At 40.3% G+C, this 22,375-nt stretch overlaps 1 protein-coding gene across 2 annotated transcripts in view; it reads right to left on the bottom strand.

Moving 5' to 3' along the window:
- hsf2 (heat shock transcription factor 2) overlaps nt 1–10,647 on the bottom strand; it is a 16,285-nt gene extending 5,638 nt beyond the window's left edge. The window contains exons 1-10 of one of the 2 annotated variants that reach the window (XM_050058210.1): nt 10,477–10,647; nt 9,912–10,020; nt 5,377–5,504; nt 4,604–4,728; nt 4,344–4,419; nt 3,309–3,370; nt 2,895–2,973; nt 1,948–2,033; nt 1,863–1,910; nt 241–549 (exon numbers count right to left, since the gene is read on the bottom strand). In XM_050058210.1, the coding sequence (XP_049914167.1) occupies nt 241–549; nt 1,863–1,910; nt 1,948–2,033; nt 2,895–2,973; nt 3,309–3,370; nt 4,344–4,419; nt 4,604–4,728; nt 5,377–5,504; nt 9,912–10,020; nt 10,477–10,569 (1,115 nt within the window). In that variant the 5' untranslated portion in view covers nt 10,570–10,647. Of the gene's footprint in view, nt 1–240; nt 550–1,661; nt 1,796–1,862; nt 1,911–1,947; nt 2,034–2,894; nt 2,974–3,308; nt 3,371–4,343; nt 4,420–4,603; nt 4,729–5,376; nt 5,505–9,911; nt 10,021–10,476 lie in introns of both variants that reach the window. The other variant, XM_050058209.1, reaches the window with a different exon arrangement.
- Nucleotides 10,648–22,375: the final 11,728 nt, after the last annotated feature.

Consider the following 22,375-nt stretch of genomic DNA (forward strand, 5'->3'; position numbering starts at 1 on the left):
GGTATGCTGTACATAATCACGGAAACTGTCAGTGTGTCATTCTGTCAGTCAGTCATTCTGTCTGTCCCACGTTTTTCTACTCACTGACATGGTCAATCTATGTGAAACTGCACATAGGCATTGAGGATTAGCATAGGTAGAAGGTGACAAAGCTACCAATGGGTATGGACTAGTTTATAAGAAAAGGCAAAAGAATGATTAGAAAAAGAATAAAAGAATTATACTTAGGTTGGCACTTACTTGCCCAGCAAGTTGATGTTCTGTGATATTGCTCCGTTCTCGTTCAGTATGGAATCCATCATCTTGACGGGGTCCTCGAAATTCAGGCCTGAGAGTTTATTGAGCTGCACGGCACTGCTGGTTGGTCCACTGCCGTCTGAAGCGCTGCTCCTCTGGCTGTCGTCTGCTGCTGCTGCAGCAGCTGCTGCTGCTACTGCTGACACACCATCCTCTGTCTGTTTGATGTCATCTGTGCGGGTGGTGCTCACCTCCGTCTCAGCTGGCAGCACCGCACAGCTGTCCAACTCTACTTCCACGATTTCTACATCACTGAGGGAGGACGGTTTCAAACAGCATTACATTAAGAGAGATACTGCTGACTATTTGATGTCAACTTATTCAGAAGTTTTGTAGTAATGAGATCCCCTCTCACTGCTTTTGCATTTATGGATGCACTGCATCAAACACACCTTTAGAAGTTCTACATCTTTTGCCATGAATTCATAATCTGATGAGTTTTGTGGGGGCCAAAATTTTAGTTAGATGTACTGATTCAATAAATGTGTTGAATCAATATAACAGATGGAATATATGGAGCTCCTCTCTTATACACCTGCATAAGAAACGCTAGGTGTGCAAGTTTTTCCCTAACTTATTCAAAAGTAACTATACATATAGAAAGCCTTGTTACTCGGAGCTAAACTGAATTGACAAGTTAGACATAATCATGAGCTGTATTTTGCTCGAGGGGATGAGAATCTTTCTCACAACAACTTGCTATTTTACTAGGCATCAAAACACGAATAGTTGACTCAGGAGAGCATCGTTGCAAAACAGAAACTTTCCATCTGTCTTAAGTTCAGACCAAAGATTCATAACGAGACAAGCTGGAACATGCAACTACCTGCAATGCGTCGTTCTGCAACGTTCTAAAAGCTGCCGGTTCACACCAATGCAACTAGATGAGACGGTGTATCATCACTATGCAACAACTATCTGTAAGCACCGTCTGACACCGGCACACCATGAGGACAAAAACAGAGAGCTCGGTGGGAACGAAGGAACTGCCACATCAAGCCAGCACGCCGTCTGCCATCATTTTGACTTGACCAGCTGACCTCGCTACAAGCTGATTTGCTGTTGGAACAGGTGAAGTGCTTTACATTCTAAAACCAGCCACCAACGATTTGACCAACAGAGTTGCAGGTGAGTCAAGCTCAGATTAGCCAATTCGCACGGCTGCAACTTTTGTCTGCAATGTTCTACAACAGTGTAGTCTCGTTACGAATCTTTGGTCTGAACTGGGCTTTACAGGTGTTTGCCTCATGTAGAACATGTGGCAGTCTGAAGGCATAACAGTGAATGTCACCTAATCAAGGAGTCAAAGGTAAATAGTCTTACCCTTGCTCGTAGGCTCTGGGTTCAAAGGTAAATAGTCTTACCCTTGCTCGTAGGCTCTGGGTGACTCCTCTGTGATCTCAGCTCCCACCTCGGCATCATTGTCAGTCACGTCACAGATTATGACGTCATCTGACATCTCAGAGCTCTTCACACCACTCAGACTGCTGACAGACGACTANGGCAGTCTGAAGGCATAACAGTGAATGTCACCTAATCAAGGAGTCAAAGGTAAATAGTCTTACCCTTGCTCGTAGGCTCTGGGTGACTCCTCTGTGATCTCAGCTCCCATCTCGGCATCATTGTCAGTCACGTCACAGATTATGACGTTCGGCATCATTGTCAGTCACGTCACAGATTATGACGTCATCTGACATCTCAGAGCTCTTCACACCGCTCAGACTGCTGACAGACGACTAAACAGGACGCACAAAAGCTGGACTTCAAAAAGTTTTTCCTCAGAACTATTCTCATACAACACATCATCTATTCAATATCATCCATTCAACAGCAAAAAAAAAAGAATACTGATTGACAAGTGTCCAGCAAAGGTAATACTTACTGAATACCATGTCTAGATGTCACTATGTACTAGGCTTGGGTGGTATTACTGTAGGCGATATCAGGCTATTTAGAAATCCTGATGGCATGATTTTTAATACCGTCAAAAATACAGACGCTTCTCTTCTTATTTAACTCATATAAAGAGGCTGGACTGACGATGCATTGTATACAGTCCACATCACGCGCCGTCACAGGTCAGTCTCTACTGGTGGAACAGGCAACTAAGCTGATAGATATGAGGAATGGGGATAACGTTACAGGACTGTAAACAGCAGCGAGAGACTGCAGGGTAAAACAAAATATTTTCACATCTAACTTGTCGAATTAAGGTTTTATTTCAGTCAAACCAGAGGTGGTGATTGTTGTGGACTAACTAACCAAACAACTACCAAGACTAACTAAGACAGTTTTGCTGAGCTTTGTTTCTACTGAGTTTAAATGACGTGTGTTTTAGGATGGGTTAACAAGGCAGTTCAGGTAGTCTGAGTTCGGTGCGCGGTTGTATTTCTCTGTTTAGTAAGGAAAATAGGTACAAGAATATTTCCTTTCTTTACATTTTGTGAATTTATTGTTTATTTATTAGACTAAAAAACACAGTTTGTAGAACGTAGCGTCACACAAATACTGTCATATACCGTATACCCTGGTGAAATTTCAGAGGATATGAAAAAATAGATACCACCCAAGCCTACAAGGCACTGCGATTCACTGACCTGTTCCACACACACTTTGTCATCATACATCTGATGAATGTATTTGGGCTTCTTTCCATTGCTGTTCATGAGAACTGGCCTGTTAAAAGAACGAGAACACGTCAACAAATCAATAGTTCATACAGAATAGAATTTACATTATGATAGTGCTGAAACTGTGAATTGTGATCATGTGAGCTACCAAATTCACACCACAATGTTAGATAATATATAAAATCTGGCAATGTTATGCTGCCATACCATAACTTTGACGGCTCTCTGTATTTCACAAGGTGACTACTTTGGTACTGGCTTACTGGGAACACTCACCCATTAATTATCAGTACTGACCATCGATGCTGCTCTAACAGGTGCAGGGACTGTAAATTTGAAGGGTCAGTCATTTAAAGGAGCAGTAACACAGCGTGAACTCACCTTTTGCGTTTTAAATTCAGGATGCGATTGTTCTGTACCAATGTGACGATGAAGTGTACCAGCTGAAAAGAGAAGAGTCATGATTTAGCAGAAAACGCAGAAGGGTTAGCAGCTCAGATGCCAACAATGAACTTAACTCCTGCTGACTGTGGTCACATTAGCCCTTAAAAAATATAATCACATCACATAATCAAAGATGGTTCTACTGGGTGGGATGCACTATTCACAAAAGTAGCTGAAAATGCTCATGATGACTAAAGCAGGAGACATGCATAGTGTATAAATACTCTAAAAAAATGGGGCTGACACCTCGTGGTCAGTTGGTCTATTGGCTGGTCGATATACTCATGTCCAATTCTCACTGGTTGGACAATTGCTGGTGTTTCTTACACAAGGTCGTGTGTCCACCAAAGCATTTTTACTGGTTGAAAATGCTATGCGCTCTTCTGAAAACACCCAACAGGTAGCAATTTAGGGTGTTTGTTGGTGCAGTGTTTTTTTGGTTGCATCTGTTTGAGTACTTGATCTGGATGAAAGTAAGGCTGAAGCATGTATGGAGAGAGGACAAATGAGCACTGCTGGTCACACAGACCAGAAAAAAATGCCAGAAGTGCAGCGCTCAGCACAGAATAGATGCTCAGTGTCTCGTCATGGTGCTGTGATTGTAGCATAGCGTAAATTCGGATGTCCCATTGCAACACTGGCATCAGTGGGGAAGAAAAACAACGCTTTGGTGGGAACATAACGCTACCAGGTAGAGTGCACTGTGGCAGATTTAGTTCTAGAGATAGAGTGTAGATGTTTTTCCTCATTGACTGATAGACTGGTTAAAGAGAAGACAGAAACCAAGATTATTCTCGGCTGATTGGAGCCCTGCTAATCTGTCACTGTTTAGATAACAAACATTCTTCTGTTCAATGAACTGTGAAGTGATTCAACTACCCCAACAAACTGCAACTTTCTTTCAGAAAAAATGGTGTCATGCATGTGATAACGTCCTGACAGTATAAACTGATAGGTCCAGGAAGTGCTCACCTTTTTGATGAGCTGTTGTTGGTGGGCATGTTTCTGTCTCAGATCTGAGATCTCCCTCCACAGAGCTTCATTCTCCCTGAACAACAAAACAAAGGCAACTTTGAGCTTCATTCTCATTTTTGTTAAATGACAATCTTCAGTGTTAATGCAGGAATTAGTTTCTGATATGTCATCAGGAAAGTGTTCACTCAACGCCAGTGCTGGAGTAGTTGTGGTGGTGGTGCATTGGTGTGATGCCCTGCACAGAGCTTTACACTAACCTCTTGAGTGTTGCCAGCCTGACGTCCATGTTCTCCTGTTTGCTGTGAACACTCTGAACACTCGCCAAGATCTTGGTCAGGTCTTCTTGTCGAATCTTGTTTTCCTCTGGCCGAGTGTTAGAAACCTGAATAAAATGCATTGGGATCAGTGTGCAAGGTTTCTGTGTGTAACGATTGTTTTTTGGATGACAGATTAGGCCTCAATACATACACACACACGCAGTGGAGCAGAAGGGAGACAGGTGAAGTGGGGATAACATTTTTGGTACTGGTTACAAGCAGGCTAGGTAGCGAATGACATTATGCTAATGTACTGACAGATTCTGTGTTTTCAGCTAATCTAAATCAGAGAATATTCAGTTTAAAACTGATACTGATGCTGTTTTACCCATATTGATCTCTCTGAAATTTTGAAAGTGATATAATGTAGGCCTTGTGTGTTTGATGTTGAGTGTGTTCTCCGCCTTTTGTATCCTGCATTGCTCATCAGCAACTGGTCATATGGTGAGGTAAGAGGCAATTTGGCTTCATGTGCTTAATATGCAGTTAAAGCACCAGTCATAATTTTGTTTTAATGATAAGCCAGCTCCTGGATTTTGCTTCTGGTGTTCTGCACCACTGTTTTGATCTAATGGACGTAATTTGGTGTTGTGGGGTTTTGAGTGTTTTTTGAGTCATAAAGTCGAGATATGGTATTTTTCTTTTTTTTCTTTGGCTACATTTTAAATGATTAATTCTGTTGACAACTGAACGGAGAGATGGCTCCACCTTACCTTCCGTTTGATGTTCTCCAGCAGGTTGTCCTGTCCATGTTTGAAGTAGGGGTGCTGAAACTCCACTGGACCGTCTCTCTCCTGTTTCACAATGCCTGTGTCAATGTGCATCACTTTACGGAAACCATCTGCAGACACACACACACACACACACACACACACACACACACACACACACACACACACACACACACACACATAAACACATTTGAAAACATTACACAAAAACAATAACATACATACACACATGTATTTAAGGGTACTCAGTATCTAGTCAGCACAAGATATCCTAATGTAGAGCTATCTTTGCTACAGTGGTAGCATAGAGCTTATAGTGGTATGAAACTGAGAAGGTGATGATGTGTAATGTACACTGATACAGTGGCATGCAAAGGTTTGGGCATCCCCGGTCAAAATCAATTTTACTGTGAATAGTTAAGTGAGTAGGAGACGGACTGATCTGCAAAATACATGAAGTTAGAGATGAAAGATGCTTTTCAACACTTGAAACAAGATCAGTGTGTTACTTTTGTTTTGTACAATTTCAGAGTGAACAAAAGGAAAGGAGCACCATGCAAAAGTTTGGGCACCCCAAGACATCTGAGCTCTCAGACAATGATTGTTAGGGCTATGGATTGCTCACAGTCATTTTTAGGAAAGGCCAGGTGATGCAAATTTCAAAGCTTCATAAACACTCGACTCCTGAAACCTTGTCCCAACAATCAGCAGCCACGGACTCCTCTAAACAGCTGCCTAGCACTCTGAAAACTAAAATAACTGATGCCCACAAAGCATGTCTGCAACGATTAGTCGACTAATTGACTATTAAAATAATCGGTGACTATTTTAGTAGTCGACTAATCGGTTTGAGTCATTTTTCATAGAAAAGTACTATAAAAGTACCCCAAAATACTCTTATTGCAGCTTCTTACGTTCAAATATTGGCAGCTTTACACACTCTCCCATGACGGTGAACTAAAACCCTCTGGCGTGAGTACGAAACAAGACATTAGATGACATAATTTTGGGGTTTGGGAGAGACAGACAGACATTTTTCAACATTTCAACACATTTTTCTATAAAAATGAGTAGTCGACTAATCAAAGAAATAATCGACAGATTAGTCGACAGTGAAAATAATTGTTAGTTGCAGCCCTACCACAAAGCAGGAGAAGGCTATACGAATACAGCAAAGTGCTCAGGTAACCAATTCCTCAGTTTTTCTAATGTAATATTAAAAAATGACAGTTAACAGGGACTGTGGAGGTCAAGTTGAGGTCTGGAAGACCAAGAAAACTTTCCTGGAGGTTGGAGGATTGACAGGCAAATCAAAACCCTGTTTGGCTGCAAAAGACCTGCAGGAAGATTTATCAGACTCTGGAAGAGTGGTGCACTGTTCTACTGTGCAGCGACACCTATATAAAAATTTGACCTTCATGTAAGAGTCATCAGAAGAAAACCGTTCCTGTGTCCTCACCACAAAAATCAGCGACAGCAGTTTACAAAGAAATATCTAAACAAGCCTGATGCTTTGTGCCAAATTTCCTGTCCAACTGTTGAGCACGGGCGTGGATGGATCATGCTTTGGGCTTGTGTTGCAGCCAGTGGCACAGGAACATTTCACAGGTAGAGGGAAGAATGGATTCAATTTCAGCAAATTCTGGAAGCAAACATCACACCATCTGTAAAAAAGCTGAAGTTGAAGAGAGGATGGCTTCTACAACAGGACAATGATCCTACACACACCTAAAATTCCACAGTGGACTACCTTAAGAGGTGCAAGCTGAGGGTTTTGCCGAGGCTCTCACAGTCCCCCGACCTAAATATCATTTAAAATCTGTGGATAGACCTCAAAAAGCAGTGCATGCAAGATGGCCCAAGAATCCCACAGAGATAGAAGCCTTTTAAAAAAGAAGAGTGGGTGAAAATCCTCAAAACAAAAAATGAAAGACTCTTAGCTGGCTACAAAAATCATTTAAAAGCTGTGACACCTGCCACAGGGAGCGCTGCTAAGTATGCATGTAGGGTGCCCAAACTTTTGCTTCAGGCCCTTTTCCTTTTTTGTTATTTTGAAACTGTAAAAGACTTAAAAAGTAATCTGCTTAAAAAATTTGAAGAAATGTGTCCTCTTTAACTTCATGCCTTTTAGAGATCAGTTCATCTTCTACTTACTTAACTATTAACAGTAAACAAAATTGTGAGCATGGGTGCCCAAACTTCTGCATGCCACTGTAATTTTGTATTATCTTTAATCGTGTAATTGGTCTCCCAGAGGGATTGTCAAGAATGAAATAATAGAAACAATGTTTGGTATAGTGCAATATGACACTATCAAAGTGTCTTAGAACCTCTCGAATACAGTGTCAACAACAACTGCAGATGATTTGCATTGGACTGAATTACACGGAACAGCGTACTTTCTGTTCAAGCAATATGATGGTGTGTACCATGAGACCATATACTGTAAATTAGTCACTTTGACATATTGTTTACACCATGGTAACTATCACTTAAGCATTTCTCATTGTATTTGACTTTTTTGTACAGTTATTCAAACTGCTAAACAGGTATGCTTTATGTCAATATTGGGTTTGTGCATTTGTGTGATGAAGTGATTTCATTTGTCAGGTGCTTAACTCACTGGATTATCTTGAAACGTTCTTCAACATCCCTGTGTAGTTGTTTCTCAAATAATTTTGAAGAAACTTTACATCATGATATCTATAAATATAGCAAAATAAAATCACATATCCACCTTACTCCTAGCCCCCATGATCCCTCGCGCGAATTATGTGTGCGACTTCTGGCGTTGAACCGAAACTGGAAATTTCCAATGGTAACAGTTTGTTTACAGTACTCTGTTCTTCTTTCCAAGAGCAATTGGGAAATAAATGGTGGAACACACCAACTGTTATAGCTCAAACTGGATTATGTGATCATAACTGTCATCTCTGACAGCCATCTCAAAGCACTGTTTGTTTTTCCATTTTCAACCAAGCACGCTAGTAATTAGCTTGCCTTGCTCTGTTAAAATATTGTTAAATTTAACATGGCCCGAGCTAGGTTAAGGTAAACATCTGCTCCTTCAAGATTTCTGATGACTTATTAAGAGATACTAACACATTCGGCAAATATTTAATATAATTCAGCATTAAGCTCCATGTAAAGTGAATAAATGTGATGTTCTAATAATTCTGATTTAATACTTTTTCAATGTCTCGTGAAACTCTTTTAGTTCTCATATCAATGGTACCTTTAGCAACAGGAACAATCCCTTTTTGTTCTGGTTAAATGTTCAACACACAGTTGCTGAAGACAAAACTTTAGCTTAGACTGGTTGTTAGTTGTTACAGACACCAGCAGTACAACAGGTACCAGAGCTCCGCAAAGACATTTTAGAAAATGCTAGGTTAACATTAGTTAAATATTTGTAAAAAATAAAATCAGTATTTGCTAAACTGAAGGCAAATAACTTTTGAAAAGAACCAGCGTTGGCGGTTAGCCACCAAGAGTAGCCACCGGGACAAACCGCAAACAGTCTATGGGACTAACTAGCTTACTGCTACTTCACTATCTCACTGTAAGTTGCGCCCATAATCATTAATACAGTAGTGCCCTCAGGAATAAGGTGGATACTGTGATAAAGGATTTCATCCATATTGCCCTCTGCTGTGAAATCATGTAAATTTGGTCTCATGAAATGCATAAACTGTGGAGCACAGTTAATGGATTTGAACATTGCTTTAATTATAGGTAATATTGAGCATTTTTGCTACACTGTGATATATATCTGTGTCAGGTCATACGTACTGCAAAGCTCTACCTCTGGCTGTCATTATTCAGTCACTTTAAAATCACCCTTAATCACATATTTAAAGCCAAACCAGAGAGTCAGCACCGGACCTCTCAACTGTGAATCCTGCTGATGATTAGAAAGTAACTCCGTCCAAGAGATGTTTAAATGTTTACACTGTGCCTTGTGGTTACCATGGCATTTGCCCGTGGATCTATCCAGCTCTGATTTACACTAAATAAACTCTGATTCTACAGCTGCAGTGAAAATAATTGACAACTATTTTGATAGAAATTAAATTTGTGTTGTTCTTTTCACGTAAAAATGTCAAACGTTTGCTCATACCATAAGCAATTATAAGACCCATTTCTCACATTTGATAGACAAAATGAATTGATCAGTCAATTAAATTATTTGCACATTCTTTGATAGTGAAAATAATCGGTAGTCACAGCCCTACCTGGATCCTTCACTGCTGTTTGGCTAGATGTAGAAGTAGGTCAGTGCTAGGACAATCACCTGCTGGGCTGGTTAACCGCTTATCATCGTTGCATTAACACCAGATCTGACAGTATTGGTTTTCTGGGTAATGTGTCACTATGTAGCAGCCATTTTGGTTATGAGCGTGGCTGCAGACTAACCCAGCAAAGCCAGAATCAAACAGCCCTATCCAGCAGACACCATGAGCCACTGTAAAATCACTGCACAAACCACTAACACAAAGCGATGGATGCAGACTTACACATGTTGAGCTGCCTGATGAAACTTGCCATGTTGTTGTGCTTGAAGAACTTGGGCAGGATCTCCTTGGCAAAGTGCTGCTCATCCAACACCAGGAAACTGTTGCCCTCCTGAGAACAATAAGCAGCAGTACCATGACAGTCAGAGGACCACTGATCTATTTTAGTCTCATTTCACTTCACGCTCCTGAACTGTGCACGCATGCACACACGCACACGCACACGCACACACACAAGTAGCTTTATGGTGACTCGGTGCCAAAAATTTAGAGAGGAACTGATGCTGGCATGACGCAGAGACTGGATTTGGCTTAGTTACGTTATGCTAGCTAGCCAGCAGGTAACGTTACACAATGAAGGGGAATAACTAGCTAGCGTAACTAGCTAGCGTAAAATGGGAGGTTGTTGAACCCTGCGTGTTCATTGTTATTGGCGTGGCGTGGCGAGGTGCTGTACATGCTAGGTTAACTCAAGGCTAATCTCACAGGCTAGCTGTTTTTCTGCTCAGCGTTAACGTTAGCTTTAATAACTGCCACGCTAGCTAACGGTTTCCAGTTGTAGCGTTACCTGACTCCAGCAGATGAATTCATTGGTGTCTGCATCCTCGACAAGCGTCCACAGCTTGGTGAGGAAAGCCGGGACGTTGGAGTTGTGTTTCATCTCGCGAATTCAAAGAAAACAACACCTTGACTGAACAGCTGGCCAAGTCTGTTGCTCTGAGGAAAAACACCAAAGGCTTACTACTTCCGGTTCCGGTGAACGCCAGCGGATTGGTCGACAATTGTTTTTTTACGTAAGACTCCTCACGTGGAGCTCCATGCAAACAAAAAGATAGTTGGCACACTTTATTCAAAATAAAGAGGTCAGACATTTACTTAATCTAAAGACTGGAGATGAATCAGTGTGCAGAAACATACAGAGATGGACTCTTAATAAACTGACACAAATATTTTGAGTGGGCCCTTGTGTATTTGTTGTTGCCATGTATGGAAAGCAATTTGTCTCCATGTTGCATGTGTGACATCGACAGCCTGTGTGTGTATGTGTAATCTGTAAATATGAAACACCTTCCACAAATACACAAACAGATTTGTAACCTCACAATATTATTTTGCAAATATAAACAGGTGTGGAAATATACAAATATGGAGATAGATTAGTCTCAAATGTATTTGTGTGAGGAGATTGACAATCAGTGAGTATAGGCTATGTGTAATCTGTAAATATAAAACAACTTCCACAAATACACAAAAAGATTTGTAATATCTCACAGATCTGCAAATACACAAATAAGGAGATACATTTGTCTCCATAGTATTTGTGTGACTAGATTGACAATCCGTGTATATGTGTAATCTGTAAACAAGAAAACAACTTCCACAAATTCAAAAAAGACTTGTAAGCTCACAAGACTATTTTGCAAAAATAAAGCTTATTTGTAAAAACACATTACCAAAATAATTAAAAAAAAACTGTGTGTGAAATGCAAATCTGCAAATGTAGATCTGAGATTTACCAATAAAAACTGAATTTACAAATACTTTTGACCCTTTTTGTTAACACAGGAAAACCTAAGCCCAGGGCTACACAATTCACACTGCACTCCTGCTAGCCCTGGGCCATGTTTGGGAAGCTACTCTGATAGCATAGCTTTGCGAGCTACCATTTACTTCACCCTGTAAGAAGTTGAACTACAACAACAGAACCCTCGAGAGAAATCTAGTTTGGTTAACTAAAGCTACTTAGGAGTAGTTCAAACTACTTTGTAAAAAAAATAAAAAAATCAAATTGACAATATACATGTACAATGCGTGAAATTCTAACAAAATAAAATACAAAAAAGGTCGCATGCCAGCAAAAGATGTAACTCAATTAAGTTTATTGCAAAAACTGCCCACTTGTTTACAGGCCAGAACAAAACAAACAACACCGAAAAACAAGGTCAGTCCACTTGGAATGTCTCAGGACTGTCCCAGTGTGATAACTTTTCTTGCCTGGGGCTAAGAGCTGTGTGAAAAGCCTAATAAAGAAACACAACTATGTTACTCCTGGTCTTTTGTGTAAATCAAAAAGACACATGCGCATAAATCCTGCGTCTACTGAACCTGTCTGCTGCAATAGTTGGAAAGCTTCTGCTAACTCTACCGTTTGCTGTCAGTACAAGTGTTAACATACTGCCCCTCCATTATCATCCTTTCAGTCTGGTGGACTGACTCAGCAGGCGTCTGGTGACGACACCTGTTGCTCCAACCTTGTTGTTCAGCTGTTGTTTACTGAACCTGTCTGCTGTCAACACTGCTGAGCATGGTGGCTGATGAAGTCCATGCACCTTTCACCTTACCACAATATTTAAATTCAAAGGGGGGTTTAAGTTATGTTGTATCTTCTGTAATGATGATTGCATTTAATGAGTTAAAGGTATGTAAAAGTAATCCCTGTGAGCAAAAACCTGATAGATTTCTTTATATGGTCATCTGTTCCAAGTACACTACTGCAAGGGTTTACACTGCTACATGTAGCTACATGCTAATATCAGGGAAATATTTAATCTTGTTTGCCGACGCTGTTCATTTCTCCCTGATTTTGGATGATATTTCTGCTGGTGATTCCTGATGTCTAGTTGTGCAGATTTTTGTTTAGAAGCTTTTAATGGTGGTTTTTCATGGCAGAACGTGCCACTATACCCCTTTAAATTCATTCCCCCGCAGCAACAGAGTGCTCCAAGGATGATGACAAGGATGTTTTTCTTCAGGCTGACACAGAAGTTAGCGTCACCCTGGCCCCCTCATCAAAACTTTTTTCCATTTGACCTTGCGTGGGGTTTCTCCAGGTACTCCGGCTTCCTCCCACAGTCCAAAGACATGCAGGTTGGGGATAGGTTGATTGGTGACTCTAAATTGTCCGTCTGGTGACCTGTCCAGAGCGTACCCCACCTCTCGCCCAATGTCAGCTGGGATTGGCTCCATCCCCCCCGCGACCCTCAAGAGGATAAGTGGATACAAAAATGGATGGATGGATGGAAGATAATCTTCACAAATGAACGCCACTTCCATGATTATTAAGTCTGAATGCCATGGCCAGAAGTAAAAAGCTAATATTAGGCTATGAGCAAACTGCACTACGGTCATATGACCGAACGTCACCACCATAACAAGACTGTAAAGCTGTGTTCAACACGGCTTTACAGTTCTATAGTCTCATTCAGCCACTTGTTAGCAACCGCCTTTTGTAAGACACATAGAAGCTTCAAAATTCACCAAAACCCATTCAAAAACCCCCACTAACTTTGGGATGAGGGAACTGGAAGCTCTAAAAAGTTAACTCATTTCTGGGTTTTAGGACTCATTCCTGGTGGACCCTCTCTTACCGAGTTTGCTAGAGACTGAGATCAACCCAGAGAGCTCTGCTGTTGTTACTTTGTGATGTATGCAATTTAACTTCAAAGTTACAACTGCACAGATTGTAGATTCTAACACATTATTAAATTATATTAAATTACATCTGCAGTTCTCTGTCATTGTTATCTTTATAGCTGTATGTCCTTTTGTTGTTTTTAATATTTATGATTATTTTGTTCACTTAAACAATCAATGATCCTATTACTTCTATTTGGTCTTCAGTTACTTGAATGTGCTGTTATCTGTCATTGTGACTTCTGACAGCTGTCAATCAGCTGTCAAACAGCTGTCAATGAACTGTCAAGCTGCCATATGTTTGCTGCTTAGTCAATATCACGTAATGTCCACTGCACAGTGGATTGTGAGTCAGAATAGCCAGAAATGCATGCTGACTTACATACTGCAAATCAAACTGAATGTAGTAGAACATTCTGGTATTTTTTGTGTACTGCATTTGACATACTATGTAATGGGTAGTATGGACATTGGAACGCACTGTCAGACAGGGTAAATATCTGGTATATTCAGGCAGGCAGTAGAGGTGAAAATAAGGAAAGATAAAGGAAAATACATTGAACATGAAAGCATGTAAACATGTTCCAAAGCCCAAGTATGAACCTGAGAACTAGCAGAACAGGTCCTCTTTACTGTTCTTAAAAATATTTATGAAAGTGTATGTCACCACTTTGCCACTAGATGGAATCCTTTACTCACTGCAAAACCTGTTTGCTGTTAATCTGAACCAGTGTGCTGCCAGTTCTGCTGTAAACAATCTGACAAATAGTGCTTTATACAGCCTGTCCTTTGTAAGTACAATTAAAGTTAGTCCTGCCTGTCTGCTTTTAGTACCACTAAACCTGTCAGCTTGCTCTAACATCATGATGATCCCTAATGATGGAGGATCCTGGTGGATACAACACAGGTGGGTTTATTAGAGATGTTTTTCATGACTGATGCAATGTTGCATTTCACAACCAAGCAAAACTCAAATATCTGAGGTCAAACAGTAAATTGTTAGATACTGGCTGAAGCCTTTATTTACCTTCACTGCACTTTAGATAAAACCGGGGCATTTATTTGTGACAGGATAATAGAGGCAGGCTGCGATTCTGAATTCCTCCCAGTCATATGTATATAAGTATATTTGATCATACTTTCGTAAGAACCCTCTCTGTTAACTGGTCTGTTTCCATTTATGCTGTTTGCTCTTAATAAAAACTCCTCATTCACTTCCTCTATCTGTTTCACATTAAAAGTTTTGTAGCTGTTCAGCTGGCGTAATTATCATCATCACTATAATTATTTTTATTTCCATTGTCCTTAATTTTGGACCTTACAATCCACAGATTTTCCCCGAGGACAGAAGTAGGTGTGGGTAAGCTCTCTTCCTTTCACTGTCTGAAAGTTAGTCTGCAGTAAATGAATGCCGGGCAGAGACATTTATACAAGCCTTCTCACAAAACCTCATTCACACCTAAATAAAACTTAAGCAGATAGAGAGGGTTAGACCGATGTAGTGACTCAGTAGAGGCAGGCTGTGCTGAATTTGAAAGAAGCAGTAAGTGGCTGGGCCTAACTTTCAGGCTAGTAGCCATGACTGTTGAGTGAGGTTGACAAGTGTTGGGCTAATTGGATTGGAGGGTAATATTACATCAAAAGACGTCACCCGCTCCTTTAAAATGGCTGTAATTAGGACATTCTTTAACTCGGACACAGGGGAGATTATGGAGGAGCGGGAATCAGAGCGCATTACAACCACCCAGGTGACACATTCATTTCATAAAGCACAAGATAAACAGTCCTGATAGTATACAGTGGTACTGGTAACACCCTTTTATCTGCAGAGTAAATACACTTCCTAATTGAATATAAATTGGGACGATGATTGTATTAAACAAAAAACACACTGATGCAAGTTTCAGTAGAATTCTAGACAAAAAAGTGAAAATAAAAGGAATGCTTATTGAACATAAACTACAGTTCATAATTCTTCAAATTGAAAAGATAATTCTGCTTAACTTTATAGAGACATGTAGACACAATAATTACTGCATAATTATAATGGAAATGGCAATTAAAATAATATGTATTTATAGATGCGTGTTTGCCTTCAACGCTGGCCTCGTGGTTTTTTTTCTCCTAAGTCATTATTGATAGAATTTGGAAATTGCTCACTTTGGTACACCCCGCATTTGTAGTCAACCCCAACCTCACCTGCTTCACCAAATCAAACCAAAGGTTGTTTCTCATTGTCTTTAAAAGTGACCCATATCAGTGTTTTCTGATCTAATGCCCTGGCTGTTTTGTGAATGTCTCTCAAAACAGACAAAACTTACAAATCAATGTAAAAATGATTCCTATAAGTATTTCCTAATCTGACACATTTTCTGTTGGTTAGGTTTAGGTAAAATAAACTTTGTGGTCAATGTTAAGGGAAGATTGTGGTCACAGTTAAAGGTCCACTGTGTAGGATTTAGTGGCATCTAGTGGTGAAGTTGCAGAACTGAAACGTCTCCCATGCAGCAAGCATGTAGGACAGGGGTCAGCAACCTTTACTAAGAGAAGAGCCATTTTTGGTCCAAAAAAAATAATTAAATCAGTCTGGATTCGCAAAAATATATTTGAGCATTATAATAAAGGTAACACAGCCTTATTAAGTCTAAATTAGCTAATCAACATATAGGTCTAATCATATGGTTAACCATTAGGTGGCTGCTCTACAGTAAAGCATTCATATTATATTTGATACCTTGCAGTGACAGTAAACAAATTTGTCCATGCAAGACTCTCCAAGACTTTTCCTTTCTGGATTTGGAATTAATGGCTAGCTTTGCAAAAGAGACTTAAGACAAGCCATTGCTCTTAATGTCCACCAAATTTAGAGAAAAGGCACCAGGCAGTAGACATCGTTATGACTCACATTTTAGTTGACGAAATGTTTAAAAAAAAATTAATTTGTTGTAGGCTTATAGATTAAATATTTTTACAGTTTGAAAATATAAGAATCACTTTAGGCCTATGACAATGACAAATGAAAATTAAAATTCATTTCCATGTAGCCTAATTTTTGGACAAAGCCACAGGGAGCCATTGGAGAGCGGCTTAAGAGCTCCAGAGCTGCAGGTTGCCTACCCCTGATAGGAGAACTAAGTAGCTGACACAAAAACACAAATGGCCTTATCTAGAGCTAATGTTTGATTTGTCCACATTTTGGGCTACTGTAAAACAACATGGCATACTCAGGAAGAGGACCCCACGTAGATATATACAGCTCATTCTAAGGTAACAAAACACAACAATTCTTATGCTGTGTCTCAAATCGCGTACTTCTGTACTTACACTTCATATTTTGAGTGCATAAGTGCGTTCACACTGAGGAGTATGGGAAAATGCAGTGCACTATGAGTACCAGGATGGTGCACTCAAAACGGTCAAGAAGTTGACTGTGGAACTATGGACACTTCTCGCCCTCAATGGTCACCATCTTGGCTATGTAGTGGAAGGGGAGGGACCACTTTTCAAATTGGAAATAGCGGCTGAGGACTGTGCGACCGTGAGCGTCGCTGCATTGTACAAATATACATGTGTTTTTTGCACTAAGCACCACTATACTGTTGTCGGATATAAGCCAGCAGTATGTTTATTGGGTTAATTTAGCAGTCTGTAATGATTTGGTATCGCGAACAATAACGCGAATGCTAATGCTAGTTTGCTAACTAGCTAACAGCTGCGGTCATCATTTCCGGTAAGTGCACAATGGCCGGGTTTGGTTTGAGACAACACTACCCCTAATGAAAAGATAGCAACAATTATAATAGACCATTTCTGCCAAACGATGCCCCTGAGTCCTACACACTCAATCTAGAGACCTGATGCGAACACAAGCCTCCAGTGTCACACATGCCATCCATCTCGACCTCCTCGCACTACCACCATGTTTGCTCCTGAGGTGGAGAGGGCAAGGCGGAGTAAGAGAAAGGCTTGGCCCTGCATGGTATAAGGATTTTCTATCACTGTGTAGAAATTTCTGGGACTGCTAGTACTATCAAACGTGACTATGAATATGATATATATGTGCTGATAATGAACTGGACTCACTAATTCAGGTACAATGCAAAACAGGATATACATCTGGAAGCTTCAAATATGGTGTTTCAATGTGGGTGGGTGTTAAAGGGTTAACTGAATGTGATGGATACATGTATTGGTTTTTAATTTGTGCTGGATTCAGGCATTGATATGTGCATCTTTGCTAACAATTGCCATGCAATCGGGTTAGGCAATCTCCATTCAAATTTCAGATGCATATGGATGAGAAGTTAAATACTCGTAAAGTGTTTTTATTGATCTGATACCTAATTATTTGAAAATCAGCCCCCCTTATTGGTTTGAATGAGGTCAGTCATTCCACCATACCACAAAATAGCCATCTAGTTCTATTATACTCAAGAGAAGGCAGACATCTCTACGGCCGATATCTCCAACACTCTGTAACTCACACCAAAACAATCTAGACTGATAAACAGCACTACAGGTAAGAGGAGAAATATGTATTTTTGATTTTGGGTTGAGTTGTCCCTTTAACATCTCTGCTGGTACACTTGAGGAACACTACATCATTGAAACCAGCAACGACAAGACAACCAGACAACACCATAAGTTTATTATTTTCTCCAACATGGTGATGAATTAAAAATAAAATAAAAAAAATAATGTAAATTATTTTATTAAAAAAAACCTCTTTCATATTCCCCCATGTTGCAGAAAAACCACCGTCCTCTAGGGGCAGATCAAACCTCATATAACAGCTCAGTAAGGCAGCTATGAAGCCGTTAACCTTTACAGCTGACATCACATCATGACTGAGTGCTGAGTATAACATTGCCAAAGAACATTACAGTGAATGTAGAGCTGAGCAAGAATGATCGCCTTCTTTAACATACAAGAGTACTGAACAATGATAACAATTATAAGTGGCCAGGACTTTATAACTGACCTTTGACCCTGACCTCAAAATAATTCATCCTGGTTTCCTGTAAATTCTGTGACATGTAGAGTTGTTTGGCATTTTAAATGTGTTCAGTGGAACCAAAGCATTCCTGACTAATACCTAAACCTAGCCGCTGTGTGTGTGTGTGTGTGTGTGTGTGTGTGTGTGGTTTCAGAGCAGGTAAGAGGCTGCATACTCAACTGCGCTGTGGAGCTGGAACACAGAATGTTTGGAAAGAACAAACATTTTCCATTGGATGGAGAACTTGGACATTGGTTTTATAGTTGTTGTTCTCTCTCATTACTTGATTAATATTGAAGTCTAGCAGGACAAAAAAGACCCAGAAGAAGAAGAAAAAAAAGAGCGGCATTACTGCTGACCTCGGCAGATTTATTTTTTAGCCTAATGGATAAATATGTTTCGGAGTTGGCCAAGTGGGTATTAAGCATCCTAGACTGCCAAAGCATGAATTTTACTGCACTTTCAAACAATGTTTGATTAAGAGTAACTCAATAGGTATGCCTCTTTCTATAAACTGGTGCTGTATGTCATCCCCCCTCCTTCAAACCCAAAATTGAAAATAAATGATCTCACCAAAAAAGTGGTTATTTTTAAGACTTTTGTATTGTAGCGCAGCAATAAAACACACCTCCTCAGTTTTTCGCTCTGTCTGTTTCTCTCCTCCCTTCCAGGAAGTTCTTTTTCCAAACATTATGAAGCCCATTACTTTTCGTCTTTGTTTCTCTTTACTCGCAGGAAGTTCTTTTTTCAAAACAACATAAAATTAATTTCTTTGGAGATTTGGGAATGATTTGAAACTACCTGCAAGCCAGAATCATGCAACAACCACAACACATGTTTCAGCACTTGAGATCAGAGAGTCCTGGTGAGAAACTCAACAGGTTGAAACAATAAGTTACCAGAGGCCATCGAGAACAATGCAAGACTAGCTGGAAGACATCACTGACCATATGTCATACTCATGTGTGTGTGTGTGTGTGTGTGTGTGTGTACTTCTACAGTATTTTTCTTTGTCCATGTGCATTTACTATCTAGAAAGCACTGCAAACACACTAAACATATCACAGCTATAATTTAATTTTTTTACAGCTCATATTCAAAAACAGGTGGTGTTTTGCGTTGCCACAACAACGTTGATTTCTGCTCCTCTGGCTCTGGGGCCTGAGGAGGGTGATAGCAGTGTTTCTGTGCTACACAGCGGTCCAGAGCAAGGCAGCTCAACAGCTACCAGACTAACTACCATGAAATTTGGTGTAGATGTTCATTGTCACTAAAGGATATTTACAAATGACAAATGCTAACTCCTAATTTCTCCTCCAGTGCCACAGCTGCAGCAATATTTCCATATGTACACTAGAAGTATCAAAATCTAATGGCACAGATCATCTCTAATGTTACTGAACACATTTATGCATCACACAACATGAACTCTTTCCATTTTAGACACTAAGTGAGCCTTCCTCGGGTTCAAAAAGTTAACACTATCCAAAAGATACCTCATAATCTAATGGCTGTAGGCCACTATAAAATGTTCTGATCACATAACAGTAATGCCCCCAAATGGATACTTTGATTTCAAAGATCTTGTGACCTTTCCTCTTGCACCACTCACAAAACAAGCATGACATTTTAGAGGCAACAAGTAAAGCGGGATTTATACTTGCGCATCAGCTCTACGCAGAGCCGGCTCTGTAAACTACGTACGTCGTCTACGCCATTGTGAGCATTTATACTTGTGTGCGGTGGTGTGTCTATGTCAATCTGTAGTTACACGACCAAAACGCTAGTCGGCAGCGGGGTTTCTGTGAAGTGAAGTTTAGTTGATTTAAACACACCCAAAACACACATTAAACATGGCTTAATAGAGACAATTTCAAACACAAGTACACAAATAAGCTTCACTATAACTTGCAGGATTCACAGACAAAGCACTTGTCTTTATCTGGACACATTTTCCCCACAAATACAACATGCTAACGTTTGTAGCATGGGCTTATGGCATTTTACATTGTATACATTAGCCTAGCAGCTAGCTCATATGAAGCGAGGGATAACAGCAACACTAAACAGAGGTAAGGTTACAAAATTCAGTTCCATTGCAACTCACAAGGTTCACCAACAAAACAACTTTTGTGTGTAACTTGGTATACGTTTGACATACTGCGCTATTTCAGTTTAACATAGGTAGTAATTCGAGTAAACTCTGAAATTCAGCCACAACCCTCTAATCCTGCACCACAGAATGATTCTACAGTAGAAAGATGTGCTGAAGAAAAGATGTGCACAACAAGACAACACAGCGTGGTGACCAGAATGGTTTGCTGGCAGTACATTGGCGAGCATTGACAAACACACCACAGAGCACTCACTGCAAGATTATCATGCATTACACTGACAGTTTGAAGGAAGTTTTATGACATCTTTCCCCCATGGCTTCCAAAGAAACAATTGCCAGAGGCAGTTAAGATAATTTGAAAATGCAGCGAGAGCCCATTACATATACTGAAAGAAAATGATCAGTGAAAATCAGTGCAATAATTTGGCTATTAAAGGAATATGTCATCCACAGAATCATCATTTGTATGTTGTATTGTATAACACTCACCCCATGGTAGGTTGAATTTGTGAAGAAAACTTTGTTTTTCTTGCATGTCTCATGGTGAACGAAGAAACTAAAAAGAGAGAAAATTCTTGACGAATAAAAGTAATAGGGGTACACATTTGACAACAGCAAAGCTACATCAAAACATCTGTTTACAAACTCTTACACAACTCATGCAGTATAGTCCAAGTTTCATTTATCCAGTTGTTTGCTCAGTACTTCCCAAACACATGCATTTACACTACAACCTTACGATTTAAAACTCTTCATAATTTAAAACTTTTAAAACTATTTCAAAACTATTTGAAACAAGCCAACCCGGTCTCACTCCAAAGTTGTCAAAATCTGGCCGCCAAAAACAGCTGTCCTTTAACGATCGGCATGATACGCAGCTGGTCACCGTTATAGTTTAAAGGAAATGGCCTCCGATACCCCGAACGATTTCTGTGGATTAAAAAACTACACTGGACTTCTTGTCTTGTCGGTAAGTACTGTCTGTTTTTCATTCTAAAGTGGCCATTTCCTTTAATGGCGGCTGGTGGCGTCAGGGGGACTGCAGCAGGGCAAGAACAAAAAATAAGGCAGCGAAAGTTTTAATAGGGTGGGCAGGACTGGTGGTGGATGGGTCCAACAAACATCGACTTTCACCTGTGAGAGCGGTGCTCACATCCCAAAGGATTATACAGCCAAACCCTGTTCTTTATTCCTAAACCCAACCATGTGTGTTTGTTGTTGAAGGGAAAAAAAAAAGTCAAATTGCGGGTTGTACTGATGTATTGCATTAAATCTGAGAGAAACTATATCCATCCATTTTTGTAACTGCTTATCCCCTTCGGGTCGCGAGGGGCTGGAGCCTACCCCAGCAGGGTACACCCTGGACACAGGGCTGACACATAGAGACAGACAACCATTCACACTCACATTCACACCTACGGACAATTTAGAGTCACCAATTAACCTGCATGTCTTTGGACTGTGGGAGGAAGCTGGAGTACCCAGAGAAAACCAACACTGACATGGGGGGAACATACAAACTCCGCACATAGGGGCCCCCTCCTGGGATCAAACCAGGAACCCTCTTGCTATGAGGTGACAGTGCTAACCACTACTACACCATGCCGCCCTATAAACTATATATAAAAAAAAATTTCCTGTGAAAATGTAAGTGTATTTTGAAAGAAGACCATGCATGTAACAGGCAGAACTTGACACTGTTTCCCAGAGCGTCAGCAACCAATGCACCCAGGGTTCCTTGCACGTCATATGTGGTTGTGGAAAGTCCATGACAAAACATTTCCATGTAATGAGGTCTGAGTGACAATGTGTTGAACAAGCTCAAGAACGGACGAGTAGCACGTGTTGGCTATGCGCATGCTTTTGAGTGCTTCTTAACGGACGCACGAGCAAAGTTCTAATGCATGCGCTGGCAGGTACACTACTCGTATATGGAAGGGT

This window comes from Epinephelus moara, chromosome 12, assembly GCF_006386435.1.
Source record: "Epinephelus moara isolate mb chromosome 12, YSFRI_EMoa_1.0, whole genome shotgun sequence".
Taxonomy (NCBI): Eukaryota; Metazoa; Chordata; class Actinopteri; order Perciformes; family Serranidae; genus Epinephelus; species Epinephelus moara.